The 17,452-nt window shown below is 44.2% G+C and overlaps 1 protein-coding gene across 2 annotated transcripts in view; it reads left to right on the top strand.

Annotated features, from left to right (window-relative positions):
• The window catches only part of LOC147728110 (caspase-6-like), a 153,504-nt gene that overhangs the window by 13,334 nt on the left and 122,718 nt on the right, over nucleotides 1-17,452 (top strand). For both annotated transcript variants that reach the window (XM_086961997.1, XM_086961998.1), the window contains exon 2: nucleotides 13,141-13,182. In XM_086961997.1, coding sequence (XP_086818123.1) covers nucleotides 13,141-13,182 — 42 coding nt within the window. The remainder of the gene's footprint in view (nucleotides 1-13,140; nucleotides 13,183-17,452) is intronic.

Genomic DNA, 17,452 nt, shown 5'->3' with positions numbered 1-17,452 from the left:
TTGGCTATTTTCACAGTCTGTAAGGAATTCTAAATTTTCACAAACAACACATCCACATACACAGTGGTTCTCTTCAGTGTCAGGGACTATTATGGCAAAGTGTGGTTTTTTAAACCAAAAGTTTTACATTTGCTTTCAGCCAATATGTGTGTTTTTTTTCTTCATTTGCTGAGAGCCCTGAAGACCCCCAAACAATAACCTTTTACAAAAATAGAAGACAAAACAAAATAAGCATTGACAAAAACAAAAGGATGGTATCCTACTCCAGACCGAGTGATTTTACCAATGCTTGTTTATTGCTGTGATCTATTTACTGACTGGACTTGGAGTGTTCTCTAGTCTGCGTTTGGCTCTGAAAATTAGGATGGGCCTTCAACTTTATTTTTACCCGCAAGGGGAGCCATTTGAAGTCTCCATGGGTTGAAAGGAGTTGAGCGGAAGCATTGGAAACCTTGGATCATCCTTACTTCATTATTTTTAAGATGAATTGCTGCTACTCAATGTTTCCTTTTGGTCAGACAACTAGTGGCAGTTCTGTTGTCCAAGTGGTCAGAGTTTAAAAGTGGACTACAGTGTGAAAATCTGCAGAATAAAGAAAATGATTACTTCTTCTTAGTGCTTTCAGAAGATGCATGTGCTGATGGAAGGAAGATCTGTCTGGTTTGGGATACAGTACAGTGGAGATGGAGCCCATGACTTCTCATCAGCTTTTAGTAGGAGGGGATTGCTTGCCTGACGTTGGTTGGAGGTTGTTTTCACGATAACTAACTGTAGTGAATAAAAGCATTAGTAGAGTTTTTTTCCCAGCATTCCATTTGAGGCTGTGCAGCAACTTTAATTTTTTTGTCACAGGAATGTGTTTAGCATCCATCTCACGTGATTGCCTTGTAAATAGGTCACCATGAGTAATTGAGAAACCGTGGGTATAGTATGTGTATTTTACTTATTTAAAGTACACATACCATAACTCGTGCCACCCACCGTTCTCAAAACACAATTTAGGTCCTATCTGAAATTATGATGAGCCTGTATCAAGCTGAGAAGAAGTTGGACCTCTGGGACAATAAATACAACTTCAGTGCTTACTCCACTAACAATTTGTGAATTCTAAATTGATAATATGACCGAAACTGTTGTATCAAATGACAAAATCGCATCATTCTTTTTTCATATTTTTCAAATTATATTTCTCAATTTGTGCATCAGGGAGCAGACTATATGCAAAGTGTACAGTTTCAAGCATATTGAATGTATTCAATCACATGACAAACAGCAAAAAATCCTTCACCAGTGTGGACAGTGTGAGTGAGAAACAGTTCTCAGTGAGTGTAAATGACTACTTCATACACATTAATTGTTTTAGTAAGGTATGTTGTACTAAGTACATTTCTAGTGTCCAAGAAACTATTTTCAATTTCAGAAAAAATAGATTAAACGCAAATATAGTAATTGAACAATCGCTTGGGGATTGTACCTATTCAAGTCTGTCCAGAATAATGTAAAAGACACCCAGTAGCTTTCATTTGAATACATATTGGTAACAGTTGACATTTCTTTCACCATATAATTATATAATCCTCACCGAAGTGGGCCTAAATTAAATAGGGCTGCCTCTGAAAGATACCATTACCCCGTATTGGGTCATATTCATAACTTGAGTTCTGGGACATTCCATGAAACCAAGTACTGTTTGAAAACCATATGTTTGCCATTCATGTCCCTGTGAGTTTTAATGTTCCAGATTCTAATCCATTCTTTAAAAAACAAAAATTCAATAAGAAAAAGACAAAAAATGAACATCAAACTGATGTCAAAGAAACATAGTCATGCGTGGTATCAAATTCAGTACATCAATCTACATTGATATAATTACTTTAGCAGCGAATGGAAAGTCTATTTAAAAATTCAATCGCCTATATGGACAGCTTTTAATAAAATGTTTTTTCCACTTTCAAATGCTAGGTTTTTATTTACTAAATCATGGAGTTTGGTCTTGAAATACCAGCTTGTCCTTTCCTTCAATTGCTCATTTATTACAGACACTGTCAAGGACGACAGTCACATGCCAGTGGTAGCTATAAAATGTCACTGATGCCTATCGGATGCCATGGTGGGCCACAATATGGGAGAAATAGCATAATGGCTAGAAATAAGTTGCACACCTTTCATGGAAGGAGGGCCACCATGTGCCAGGTCTCCCATAATGCCTAGAATGGCCACAGTTTGACACGGAGGTCCTCCTTATTCGAAGGTCACTGAAATTAATAGCATGGTGCCAAATATGGGCAGCGAGAGCTGTCTCGTGCTAGAGCTGTCATAATACATAGAACACCATGACCGGATGGGACCAAGACTAGGCCCCGGGTACCTTGAAAATTGTGGCCAACATCTGCAGATCACAACTATTTGACGATCACAGCCTTTCACAAAGCATTTCATTGCCTTGATTCAGAGAGATCATTTTTGGATTTGAATAAACAAAAAATATAGTGTTATAGTAGGAAACAACGTATCCGAATATCCTGCAGTAATTGTGTAACTTTCAAGTAGCGGCTCCACCGCATTCAAGTTTTCGGAAAACATTTGTGATAACAAGCGCTGAAGAGGGCGCGCTCAGGGAGAATTCCTGAGGATTTAAACGCAATTAGAATGACGTCGCATGGGAGGATCATTTACAAATCAGCACTGGCTGTGCTTTAACTCCTGCATCCCCAATCTTAGCTAGGGTCAAACACATGTTAACATCTATGAAAAACTGACATATACTTGACTGTGATAAGGACCACCTGCCCTTCCTGGTTACTGTCTATTAAAAGCAATGCAGGGTCTCCAAGTTTACCTTTTTCTCCCTCAAAACTATAGTAGCCATGTTCAGTCCCCGGCCCTAACCGACACTTCACCTGGTGGGAGGAGAGTACTTTCTGCTCATCCCCGGTGCAGCCGCGCTTCACCCTGTCTGTTCCCTCTCCAGGGACTGTGGGCAGGGAACCAGCTGTTGGCATCTGGCCCTTCCACCGGGCTGCTTACACTAGGATGACTCCCAGGATTAATACTCAAATCTGGGGGGCGGTAAGAGCTGCCAAGAGTGAGTCTGGACACCTTTCCTTCGGAAGCTTTCTTGGTCCCATTCCATGATCTGAAGCATGTGTCATGGTGCCTGGAGCCTGCTGCAGAAACACTCTGTCTATCCCAGTATATATACATGCTTTGCTTTAGAGTGGAAAAGTCAACCAGGAGTAAAACAGGCAGTGGGTTGGCAGAGGTAAATTAAATCATTGCACTAGGAAGAAAACTCACTCGGGGATTTAAGACATTTTTGGACACTGATCCACTAAAACTTTCGTCCCGTCAAGGTCCTTGACTCAAGGATGTTATAAATAGGTATTTATAATGATCATTTTTGCGTACATTGAGACTCTTTACTTATGTACTTTGTAACTGTGTGAAGCACAAGCACACGGCAGACGTGGAGAATGTTTTGAGGCAGAAATGAGGGGCTAAAGGGTGCCATCTTATCTCTGCCTTTGATTCCTCAGATTAAAGAGAAGAAGAAAAGGAAGTGTGTATGCTTCTCGTCTCTAGTCTTGCCTAGCTGGTGAGGAGGGTAACCAAGGATGCTGTGCAAGGTGGACATTGCCAAACATGGGCACCAAGGACGCTTGCAGACACTAGCACAGCAGCAAACAGAAACTGTTGGTGTGGGGGAAGAAAACTTAAGGTGAGGTGACACTGCATGGGTGTCTGGCAGGCACAGACTGCAGCATCGAGCAGGTTAGTGAGACAGTGGGTGGGTCTGGTCCCAGAGATGGCAGTCCTTCCCAGGCAACAGGCTGTGGGCAGAAGGTGGGCTGATGTTCTGTCCTGGTAGGAACAGCGTTAGCCACCCCTATCCTTTTAAGCATGGAAAAGCCTCTGTGCTTCAGTGATGTCACTACACCCAGGCAGAGCCTAATTGCGACTAGCCACCCTAAGTGCGTTTTATGGGAATAAGAGTGAGCTATTCGTGATCCGACCCTGTGAATGGCTATAAGGGTTGGCCAACAAGGCATCGCCATGATGGGAGAGTCTGTATTGGGCCTCGCATCTGCCCAGCCAGTGGAAGAATGAATTGAGCTGCTCAGCAGCAGTGAATCCCTGGTCCTTGATGTTAAGACCCATCCTGTAGGAGAGCAGGGCAGGCACACTCCACCCCGAGTCTGCCCAGGCCGGATCATTGTCAATATTTGGTACATGACAGTTGGCCCACCCAACATTTAATTGTGTCACAAGCATCATAAACTACTTTCCTGTTTGCAAACCCCGTTTTGCTTGGCCTGCTCAGCCTTGGCCCTATTGGCCCAGACTAATGGGGCCGCACAAAAACTTTAAATGGTGTCCTTCGGCTGACTCCAGTTAGGGGCATTTCAACCATGGATTGAGTGGCCGTGCGGCCAATTCTACCCTACTAGAATAAACTAATGAGGGACTCTTGCGTCAGGGTTGTCAGCAGCCCCCAATATACTATAGAAAGTCTCCTTATGCCAGGGCCACTATGATGTATAAATTGTAAATAGAATGCAGATGTAAGCCACCTTAATGCCTATAATTCTCACAATATGCCAAGAAGGTCCACGTTATTCCAGGTTCTCAATAATTCCTAGATAACCACGGCTGAGGGGCACTTAATGCAATGACAACTATAATGCCTAAAATAATGGTAGTGGATAGGGCGAGCCCCCTTCTGCCAATAAAGCCTAAATCAGGGTGTGATTTAGCTGCCAACAAATCTAAGGGGGTCCGGAGTGCAGCAGCAAGATGGACCAAAGAAACAGCAGCACAATACCCTTCTTCATGCAAGCCCTGTGCACATAAACATAAGTGTGATTGACATTGCAGAGCGTGCACTATTTGACCAGTCACCATTCAATTTCTAGTATGCAGCGCCCCACATTGCAGGCCCTACACTTTTAGTCACTCTGAGTTTGTGAGCATGGGGTCTAACAACCCTTGACTGGGAACTGGCAGCACATGCATGTACGTATCTGCACATGTGGTGAGGCCGAGATGCCCAATGAGGCTTAGTGCATGTGTAAAAACGCACATGCGCTGCAGCTCTGCACATATTGCTGCACTGCAATACTCCTTCCTTGTGGGAAGAACCCAAAGAGTACGACTGCCACCTTTCACTTTGAAGGCCAAGAACCTAATATGCGGAGTCCCCCGGGATCATACCTCAACCCTACCCTGTTCAATGTATACATTGCCCGCTCGCCAATTTAGGTGCAATTCACCGTGTGAGTGTCTCTATGCTCCCAACATTGACCTGTATCATGTTTATTTTTTCTCTGCTTCCCTGTTTGCAACCATCTCGGCTCCTTTTAGGAGGCCTAGCAACAGGAGGGCTGCAGATACATTGTATAGTTTTACTTCTAGGACACCGGGTCTGCTGTCAGCCTGTCAACTATTCTCGTTACAAAAGCAAAACTATACTTTACCCAGATATAAAAACGCCTACGGGAAAAGCTAAGTTTGATTTCACGGTGAGCAAAGGTGGATGAAGTGCCCAAGTCTGTGGTGGTATATGGTGTCCCTGTCTGGCTTCTGGAAGTGTACACTCCCTTTGCCAAGTTGTTAGGGCTCTTGATGTGTTGATGCACTTTGTGGTCTTCTTGCAGAAATAAGAGACTATCAAGATTGGAGCTGCTCCTCAAAGCAGGGTGGGTACCTGGAAAACCAGAGTGAGCCAAAGAATGGATGACTCTGGATCCCCCGAAACGGCGAACTGAGAAGGTGCAAAACTGGTCAACAGCCAAGCAGTGGCTACCAGCAAGGATAACCTTGGAAGTGGCTGTTTGGGCATTTCACCAGGATGCTTGCAATACAGAATTTTGCAAATCTCTGTTTACACCGTATAACTAGTGACTGCTAGGCACCCCCACACTTTCGTAGACATTATAATGTCTTGGACAGCAGCAACAGATCAGAGAGGAATACAATTTACATTTAAAAATGAGCTCAGAGAGCCTACGAAGGTGGGGAAGCCCTGCAAGATACTGCCCTAGTGAATGCCAGCACCCCTGACCATGAGCAGAAAAACGATCTGGTAGCTGCCTCGACAACCAACAAGATGAATATAGCTTTAGGAACGGTACAAGCAAAGAATCTAGCAGACCCAGCACCCGGAGAGAGATGTAACCTCTAGCCCAGTGCACAGGTCTATGCACCAAAAGACATAGAAACAGTACAGGCTCCTTCCCCGGGAACACGTTCTCTGGGTACAAGGACGCAAGAGTAGATCTCGGCCTGTGCCAGGATATTCAAAGAACAGAAATATATGCGACACTGGGCGTTTTCCAGAACTAAAGCAATGTAGGGCATTGTAGAAAAAATAACAATAACACAAGATAGGTTCATGGTCAGTTTTATCTGACACTGCTTTGAGCAAAAAAACAAATGCAACCCATACTTTCTTTGAAATTTTTCGCGGGCCAGCTCAAGTAAAACTTGTATGAAAAATGTTAGTATTTCATTGCAAGATTGAACCTGCTTATTGGAAGATTTACAGATTCTTAGTGCTCCTAGCGCCCCCCTTGCGTCTTGTTTCTTCTTTTCATTTCCTTCTGTCAAGGAAGAATGGGTCAAGCATTATCCGTGTCTCTTAACGTCGTAGTGTATGCTCGTTCCCAAAGCAATGTAAGGTTAGTTGCAATGCTGGCTCCATATTTAGAAAAATATGGCACTTGCAAGAACTAGGAGCTCACTTTATGTTCCTTTATTGCTTTTTGAAGGCAGTTTTTTTGTCTTTGTGCCGCTGTCAAATTGGTGTTTTGGGCATAGCGCACAGTGTGAGTTCTGGCACTTGTTGCCAGCGTAGGATACCATAACTGGTAAATTTCAGTGGTTTTTCCCACTTGAGCAAGGACCATACCTCAGTTTTTAACTGTGGTTTTCTAGTGAATTTCATTTTTTTAATGATGTATGTATTCTTAAACCTCCGCTACGCATGTCCTGTGGCTGTGGGCAGCAGTGGATAATTGCAGGGCCTGGCTGTGTATCAAGCCCTGCGCCCTACCTCTGGCATGCCCCCAACCCCCGCGGCACATGGCCATGACAGGCCACTTATCCCGGCTGTGCACAGCCACAGCAGGTGGCCAACTTCCGCTGAATATGTCCTTTGGCTGAACTGTTCCAGTTGGAGCAGGATCAAGGCTGATTTGCTGGGCTGGCTAGATCTAATCTGAGGTGGCATGGTGAGCAATATAATGATTAACTGGGATATGCCCACAGAATGGCTGTGATGAATTCAAGCAGTCTGCCTATTACTTTTTTGTTTACTTCATTACAATGCTGTAAGTGTGACAGGCATGCCCAGATGTGTTTCCTGTGCTCACTATGCTACTGAAACCAAGCGGCACCCAGCTGAGGAGGCACAAACTGGTCTTAGGTTGCTTGTGTTCTGGTTCAGAAAGGATCTGCCGTGGCAGAGGAATTAATGAATGAAATGACACTTCTACTCCCAAGAGTGTCCCAGTGCTGCGCCTTCAGTTGACCACGAGTGAAACTACATCCACTATACTTGATGAAAGAACCATGTCTTCAGTCTTTTCTTAAACAGGTCACAGGATGCTACTGAACATAGTTCCAAAGGGAGTTTATTTCAGGTCACCGATCCAAGATAGGAAAGAGTCCTTCCGCCCATCCTTGTGTGCTGGACCTTAATGATCCTTGCCAGGTGGCCAAGGGCTGACCGTAGATTTCTGGAGGGGGCATAGAAGCTAAATCTAGCTCTAAGGTAACCTGCTCCAGAATGGTGCAGTGCTTGATGCACCGGGACTAGTGTTTTGAAGAGAATTCTCTTATTTATCGGTAGCCAATGTAGTGTACGCAGGTGCAAAGAACCGTGTGTTCTTGGGGGCATGTTTAGTGGACTACAGGCTGCCTTTTTTTGTACCTCTTCTAGCTTGGTAATCAGTTCGTAAGTCCTCAGTATAGGGCTCGATGGTATGAGTGACTGGATCACTACCTTTCCTGCGGGTAGGGAAAGATAGTTTAAGCATTTTTTTCAAAGTCTGCAAGAGCCCAAAGCATGTTCCGACCACTGACATGATCTGTGGCTGGAAAGGAAAAGCATAATCAAATTTGATGCCCCGATGTTTGACTACTTCCCCCTGAAGCGCTGGGAGTGTGGCCTCCTTGGGCCACAAAATCTGCAAGTTTGGGGGATTGGGGCCAAAGAACAAGATCTCTTGTCTTTTCTGCATCGCATTTTAATTGATGTAAGGACATCCAATGAAAGACAGAGGAAAGACAGACTGGACTATTCCTATTGGAGTAGGAGTTAGGCTGATTTGCATGTGACTAGGTCTAATCACCTGAGGTGGCATAGTGGAAAAAATAATGGTGGACCTAATATTTATTACCTGGGAATGAGAATAATTCAAGCATTCCACTCTTCAACGCTTTTTTCTTTACACACGTCTGAGTAGACGGAATTTGCCTAGGGTAAGTTATGTGAGTGAAGCACAACACTTTCAAACATGTTCAAGCATAACTTTTTTTCTACAAAGCTGTGGACAGAAATGCATGCTTTGATTAAAAATTTCGTGTTCACCTATTCATGTGGTTGTTGGGTAAGCCAACAACATGGCTCCTTCAGTTTAGTGCTTGCTGCTGCCATTTTGTGTTATCCACAGTTCACGACTTTGAATCCGCCAAAGCCATTTCAGTCTTTTATCCCTCCAGCTTGATACATTTTGTATCATTCAGCTGGAATAGTAAAGCTTGATATTTACAATGTGTAGAAATGCAGGAATCTGAGCTGCTAAGCATTACATACAAATCCAGTAATTATGGTAACGTGGTATGCATGCACTTGTTCTTTGCCATGTTAGGTAGCGTCATTGGCTCTGTTCTCCTTCCTATTGACTGAGGTTCGCTTTGGCACGAAACGTATTGATGTAACCCAGCCTCGCTCTGATGCGGGCGACATACAACACCGACAAGCAGCCAGCTCTTGGAGAGCGTTGCCACGGGCGGGACTACCTAATAGGCTCTGATCAAGGGACAGCTACCTGCGCTCAGAGGCTACATGTGCAAACCAGTCCCTTTGGGTCATGCGATGCTCTTCCTATTAGTAGCTGGGCAGCTCGGATCAGTGGTGTATGCCTCGGGTATCTCACCCCAACACAAGCATGAAAAGCCCAAAGGCCTGGTCTCACCCCTTTCCCCTTTCCCCTCACCCTCCATTCTCCTCAGAGTTCCTCTTGACTTAGCCCTGCAATACATGCAATCTTGTGTTAGTCTATCTCTCTCTCTTCCCTCCTCTGCGTCGCCTCATCCCACGACCTCTTCAATTCCTCGTTTGATCAATCTTACATCCTCTGAGATTGTGCCCGTAATAATGTTCTCAGTATTTGATGCAAGACATTACCTCTTCATTGTTCTTCTTATATTATAAAGCACCCCTGTACTTCACAGTGCACGCGTGCTGTGTAAAACCATTAAATACATTTTATAAAATGGATTAAGGCTTTGACCGAAGCTCATTGTGTCACTCAGAATGTGAGCTGGTGAGGCAGAATGGAAAGAGAACCATCCTGCTGCCTGGAATACAGTAACACCCTCTACCTAGATCTTCACTAGGGCGCGATTCCCAAAATGGAGGCTGATACAAATTTCCGGTGTCCACTTAAAGCTCAGTCTCAGCTGGACTATTTTTACAGTCACCTTGTTGACCTCCATTGACTACTACATGCAAAGCTAATATTATTCATAGTTATCTGTCATAAAGCAGTTTATAACTTTATACCACGGTGTCTGTAATCTTTTATTAAAAAAAAAAAAGATATATCCCTACAAGTCCTTTTTGTTCAGCGAGACTACGGAAGGTGCTAGCCATCTGTCAGGAAGCACCACTGAACCTGCCTTTTCGTACCCAGTCTCCAGGATTTGGAATCTCTTTTGCACGGCTCTTAGATGTCAGTAAAATGTGTTCTTTTCACAATGGCCTCAAGATCTGGCTGTGCAATTTTCCAATTTACTTTCCTGTCTCCTGGTAGAGTTTTTGCTTCTAGTGCGACGATACACCTCTGGGTCGCTGTTTACATTTTGCATATCTCTTTTCATTAATTGTTTTACACAGTGCCAGCAATTGGGTTAAGGGTCAAAAGTTTAAACCAGCATTGGCATGGCCAATAAGTCTTGCCTTTGGGACCTTATAAGTGTTAAGCCAGAGCTATTGGCTTGGTCAATGTATTTAAGCTATGCTGTAGAGCAGGGTGGCTGTTGTGCAGCATGTTGAATAGTTATAATAAAAAAAGTATTATTCGTATTTGTGTTACCTTATATATAACCAATAAGATGTTATGTTCAACTGAATGACCTTATTAAAAAAAGAATTGACGTAAAAAGATTCTTCTAGTTTTCTTCGTTCCTGCAATGCTTATTGAGAAGAAGTGAAATTAATAATTTTTTTCTAATAACACAAGTACTAATCTTTGCCTCTTGTTTGTAACTTCCGGTGGCATGCTTTAGACATCAGTAAGACCAGTAACCTTTCTCACATGGTGGAAAAACGTATCATTAGTCTTCCATGGTACTCACTGGGAGGGAGGGGGAGTGTTTGGCTCATCGTTAAATTTCCTTGCATGTATGTGTAAGTGAAACTCACATGATCATTAGGGATGTTCACAATTGCAAAACCCTTTTGGAATTAGCAGAAAATGTTTTTGTGTTTTATGCTTGTAAATCGTATTTTTTTGTTGTTGCAGTTTTATATAGCACGTACGCTGACCTGAAGGTGTTTGAGTGCTTTTCATGAGCACTAGTTACATTGCACAAGTGCACGTCTATTTTTGGTAGGCAAGGGGAGCTTTAGTGTTTTTGCCCAGAATCACAGGGTGTTGAGCTGACTCCGAGACTCAGACCTAGTTCCCCAGTTCCAAAGCTGGCACCTTAGGCCATAAAGCCACATCATCCCAGGGAGTGGGTGTTCCGAGGTGGAATTTTTCTAATATTATTGTGGACCATGTCTAGAAATTTTCAAAAGTTACAGGTTTTCAAGCATTATCTGAAAGAGTCTTGTAAATTCCTGAAAGTATTCAATATTCCCTCATGCGAGGTTGTTGTAAACCTCTGGGTAGAAAATGTACTCAGATCTGAATCCCTTCGTCTTCAAATGGTTCCCGCACAGAATTATCAGAATATTTTTTGCTATGATCGAATAATTGGTGCACTTCTACAAAAAAAGCACTGAGTGACAGCCTATTTCTCGATTGGCTGATAGGCTGTGTGGGAACATCAGTGCACCGCATTATGTGGAACTCGTTAAAGGGATGGCAAACCTCTCTTGTGTAGTACTGCACCAGTTCTGTCCCCTGCCCTATGTTAGAAAGCGCTGGACATATTTAACGGGGGTGACAAGCAGAGGTGGCAAGCTCATTACCTGACTGCTGCTTCAAATGCGAGCAGCGACCCATGAGAAAACGAATGATTGACAGGGAGAATCTGACATTGTGTGCCGCAATGTGGGAATTAGTTATTTGTATTGCATCGTTTTATTTAGAGCTTTCTACCCCTGACAAGAGATTTAAGCACTTAATTGATCACAAAGAGCCATGCTACATATTTAATGTATATATCTAATGTAATGCACATTTCACGTGACTGGGTAAAATGGTAACCGATGCTGAGGAGAAGTACACAATTAGAATAACTGTGGTTAGGAAGTCATCAATGGCACAGGTCATCATTAACCTGCCTCCAAGGACCTGTGGATTTTCTTCAGCCCCTGATGAGTCCGACATGGGGACGAAATTACCTCATGCTAATCCCTTTGAATGAGGGCCCTGGAGGGCGCTTGTTATTGAAGCCCTGGGTCTGGGTTATATTGAAGGCATGCTGGGGGGTAACTGGGGGGGGGGGGTGCGGAGGGGGGGATGACATCACTCCCTCACAGAGCATTACATCAGCACTTTACACACGCGGTGACTGAGTCACCCTGCAAGCGGCTTCGAAACTGAAAGTAATGGCAGAGGAAGAGATAAGACAGGCAGATGGTGGGAAGATGGCAGCTGCGCGCTTGCACGCAAGCTTTAGACCAGGAAAAGCTTGTGGGTAGCACTTTGAAAACCCCCTTACTGAAGTCGAGCAAGCAGCGCATGTGCTGCTCTAGGCTCGACCTAAAAAGGCACATATACATTTTCATTTAATATATTCGTGCTCTTAACAAATATTTTTAGCTGTTTTTGAGATGTTTACACGTAAGTGATTTTTTTTTCTTTTTAGATTTTTTTAGGCCCTTACAAGGGACGAAGGAGGGTGCGCCACACGTTCCTCAGTTGGGCCGAAGCTTAGGGCCATGCTATCCACTGAGAGGAGGGTTAGGCCTTTCGCACATGTTCTATGGCCTCTATCTGGGACCTGTACTTGCAAACATACAGGACTTCTCCCACAAGATAATGCTCATTTCACAATCCACCTCCGCCCCTGTGCTTTCCATGTCTCTGAATTTTGCCCGGTGTTCCCACTTGGTGCAATCCTCTCCCCCACCTTTACAGGATGGAACCCTGGAACCCATTCCCAACTCTCTGGAACCTCCACTTACCCTCGCATGATTACATTTAAATTCGCTAAACGCACAATCTAGAATAGCCTGACAAGACCAGATCACTCCCCTTGTTCTTTACCTTCAGACCACCACTCCCCTTGTTCTTTACCTTCCCCATCCCTAGTTTTAAGTTAGGGTTTTAGTATGTGAACCCTCCTTGGGCTATTTTATATTTATGACTCCGTTATGGGTCTTGGTAACTACTGTCCACAACATATTCAAGACAAGTGTGATAGTCTGACCTTGGAAAACTACCCTTATAATGCATACTTTATTTATACTGTGTTGTTTTGGGTATACCGTGTAAATCCTGTAATATTGTACCACCATTACAATATGTGATACAAATGCCAACAAAGTTTGTTTTTTCAAAAAGGGAACGAAAAAGGGGTTATATTTTTTCTAATAATTCTAATACCAACTTTTCTTAATATTGATTTCAGTTAATGTTTGCTTTCATAAACCGTGTGCTGCTTAGCCCAGACAGAAATGTATTTTATGTGTAAGGATTATTATCTAAGGGCGTGCTATAATTGTCTGTTATTACATTGTAGGACCGGTTGAAACTGATAGTCAACGAGTTCCAGAATCCAAAGGTGCAGTATACAATTATTTGTTGGTGGCGGGGGTGGGTGGGGGGGGGGGGGGGGGTTGCAGATGGGTTGTGACAGTCCCTAAAGCGTGAATGTATGTATTATTCAGAAATTCTAAATCAATTAATTTGACCAAAAAGACTACCGGATCAAGTACAAGCATGACTGTCCTAAAAAAGATGATTGTATCAAATGACATCAATGTCATGTCTCCAAACCGCAATCCTTTGGCGTTCGTGCTCCATGCCAGCCTTATTTTCCAATATTTTGAAAGTACTGGAATGTGGTCTGTTTTCAATGTCGCCACCCACGTGACCTACTTTAATCAGCCTTTCTGATACCCAATCCACCCAAAAAGAGCTCTAACAAACTCCTCCAGGGGCTGCCAGATCTTAGTTCTTGTACTCTGTCCACATTTTGCTGCTCCTCTTCAAGGATTTCCAGGTAGACATCTTCCTGCTCCTCACATAACACAAGCACTGGGAGCGCTTAGTTTAATCATGGTTTGTGCCCCTATTTTGGGCAGACTGGTGTCGTCCGTAGTTGGAGAGCGGGAGTAGTGCTCTATTTTACCACCTTACACAGTGGTACATGGTTTCTTGTCATTGGAACTTTAACGGAATATGCTGGTTTGGGCTGGAAATGTTGTTGCATCTGTTGGCATGTCTAACGTAAACGATAGAACATGAAACCTTAACATACACAATGCAACACAACAACAGATTTAAAACACAGCAGTGTACATCACAACAAACAGTCAAAACAGAACTCTAATCAGCCACTGCAGTACAATACAACATCACATTGAGATAATGAAGCAAAAAGCCACAGCAGTGTACAATTACAACAGAACACATCACTATGACAACAAAATACTACACAGCATATATGCACACATGTTTTATTGCACATTACCAGCTCAAGAATCCGGTTTTCATAATACATTGGTAAAAGGTGTTTGGAGCATGCACTGTCTTAACTTACCACCAAAGAGATGAAATAGGGCCAGCCAAAATTTTTTGTGATATGGCCCTTGGTGTTTGTGATAATGTACTCTTTTGGCACCTTTACTCCTCCTCCCTTCCAAATCTATGAAGTATCCAAGATCAATGCTCTGCCCTCTCCATTGCCCATTCCCCACCTGAAAATTACATTTGTGCTTGTAGGATCATCTCCCCAGTGTACAATGATAACACCACACAGTACACAACTCAATCCTGATTTCTCAACCTCCGCCGAAGCCATGTTTGGTTGGATAGCACTTCATTGCCTAAAACTGAACGTGTGAAAAACAAAGCATTGCCGTGTCTCATGCTCCTCTCCTTCCATCTTAATTTCTTGAGATAAAGAGCATTGTCCTACTGGCCTTCTATATATCATCATATATCGTTGTGTATTGCCCTGATAGTCTTTTATGTATTATGAGTTACTTACCTCTCATTTTCTAAAACGTTTTTCTCCAATTGATGATATGTTCTTGTTGCCAAGCCTTCACTCTAGTGGCATGTTGACTCTGTTGCATAAATCACTTCATTATGTTGTTTTTCCTACCTGTTCTGAAAGAGAAGTCATAGTTAAAAAAAGTATCTTTTTTTTATTAATATAAACAAAAATAAAAGCATCAGGTGACATACATCTCTTACACAGTGATCAATTATACATTTCCATATATCAGAATACATATAGGATAACAGTGAGGGTCACTGGGGCACCAACGCTATTGTTTCCTCGCCAACACTTGGTGGAGTACATATATCCCCCCTGTAGTTGTTCCAAGCTCCCCAGATCTTCCCCCATTTCTGGGGCCGGCCCCTAGCAATGTATACCCATCGTTCCCTGAACATGCACCAGTCGAGATCCTCCTTCCATTTCCCAATTTGTGGCACCTGACTAGCCCCCAACAAATGAGCTATATTACGCTTGGCTATCATGCATGCCATGGTCACCCATTGCTTCCCGTGTGAAGTCAGATCGGTTGGCTCCCAGACATTCAATATGCAACGTCCGGTCTCTACCACCAGTTCCACCTCTACTACCTCTCGGATTTTCTCGTGGATCATAACCCAGTATTCCTGTATTGCCGCACAGTGCCACAAAACATGCATGAATGTTCCAGTCTCCCCACATCCCCTCCTACATTCCCCGCTGTCCGCCAAACCCATATGTACCAATTGTGGACCTGTGACGTATGTTCTGTGTAATATCTTCAACTGCACCAGTCTGAGTCTCATTTGGATGGCTACTACTTTAGGGGAGGAAACTGCCTCTCTCCAGTCTTCATCATCTAAGACTAGGCTATCTGCGCCCCACTTCTCCCTAACAGTTACCAGAGGGTCACTCATGTGATTGATAAGTTTTTTATATATCAGTGATATAGTTTTGGTCGGTAGAATTCCATCGAGTGCTCGGTCCTCTAGTGGGGAGGCCTCCGGGAGTTCTGTGTCCAGGGGAACATTTGCGAGCAGGGCATGTCTAACCTGGAGATAGCGGAAACGCTCGCATTCCTGCATCTGATGTCTTTCCTGTAAGGCGTCAAACGTGAGTACCCCATCTTTCCCCCACATGTCCTTTATTTGTGAGATCCCAATGAGGTCCCATCTATAAAAGCCCTTCGTCTTCCACAAGCTACCCAGCCTCTCCGAGCTCCACAGTGGGGTTGCCATTGTAAGTCTCCCTTCACATTGCAGACATCGATTAGCGGCATGCCATACGTGAATCGCATGAGCCGCTGGTCCGACGAGGGGAACCGCCCGTTCCTAGCATACAGTGCCCTAGTGAAATCTCCCCCAGGCATCTGCCCGCGGTCCATCGCATATCCAGGGTCCAAGGGGGACCCATAAATAGCATGATTTATAGCCACCAACTGAGAAGCTCAATAATACTTACGGAGGTCCGGTAAACCGATCCCTCCGTCGTACCAGGGAAGAGTAAGCTTGGAGAAAGCAATACGGGGTCTGCCCGCCCAGAGAAGCTGTCTCTAGAGGGTCTCTATATCCTTGAAATATGAGGGGGGCATCGGATCCATTGTGTTTTGGAGCGCATACAAAAAGCGGGGGAGAGCCATCATTTTAAATAACACCGCACGGCCCAACAAGGAGATCTCTATGGAACTTAGACAGTGGGGGCCCCAGGTGTTTTTCGTACCTCAGTTTCAGATCTTTGGTCACGAATATGCCCAGATACCGAAAACCCACATTTTCGATCCGCAATGGGCAGTGACTCGGGACGACCGGAGGGTCACTGCTAATGACAAAAAGCACTGATTTCGCCTAGTTAATGGCGAAACCGGAATATCTTCCAAATATGGCCAGGACGTCCATAAAAGTGATCAAAGAAGCCCGGGGGTTGGTAAGATAGAGCAGGATGTCATCTCGTAGAGTGAGATCTTGTCCTCCCACTCAGGTGTCCAGCGCAGCCCACTAATCGACCGGTCCCATCTGACCCATGCCGCAAGTGGCTCAAGTGCCAACGCAAATAGTAGTGGGGATAGGGGACATCCCTGTCTTGTACCCTTTCTCAGGGGGAAGTCTGCGGACTTGTGGTTATTTATCACAACTCTGGCTAGGGGACTAGTGTAGAGAAGACGGACCCAGTCAATAAACTCCTTGCCGATACCCAACTTCGCTACAACTGCAAACAAGTATGGCCATTCGACCCTGTCAAATGCCATGGTTGCATCTAATGACAACAGGACTGTTGGCTCATGTACGCGCCACCCAGAATCCCATGCAGTCTCCTGAGATTAAGGGCTTTATTTCGGCGTGGCATAAAGCCAGACTGTTCCAGGTGGACCAATGTCGATATGACCTTAACCATCCTAGTCGCCAATAATTTAGCCAACACTTTAGGTTCAGCATTGAGGAGTGAGATCGGCCAATAGGAAGAGCACTCCGTTATAGGCTTGCCTTCTTTGTGAATAACAACGATGTTTGCTACACGTTGGTCGTAGGGGAGCTGGCCCGTTTCTCTACTTTCGACGAACATGGCACGGAGAAATGGTGCAAGTTTGTTCGCATTAAGTTTATAAAGCTCTATGGGGATTCCGTTCGGGCCGGAGGCCTTCCCAGAGTGGACACCCCTAATAGCCTGCGCCACCTCGTCATCCATGAGGGGGGAATCTAGATATTTCATGTCCTCCTCCTAGAGGCTGGGCATTGGGATATCATGTATCATAGCCGTATTTTCAGCCTCTGTATAGGAGCCTGCCGATTGATACACTAGTGTATAGTACGCTGAGAACTCATCCGCAATTTGCTGCAGGTCTGTCACCAAT

Source organism: Lissotriton vulgaris, chromosome 3_1 (genome assembly GCF_964263255.1).
Source record: "Lissotriton vulgaris chromosome 3_1, aLisVul1.2, whole genome shotgun sequence".
NCBI classification, from domain to species: Eukaryota; Metazoa; Chordata; class Amphibia; order Caudata; family Salamandridae; genus Lissotriton; species Lissotriton vulgaris.
Note: the sequence above shows the minus strand (reverse complement) of the source record. Positions and strands in the feature narration are given on the sequence as shown.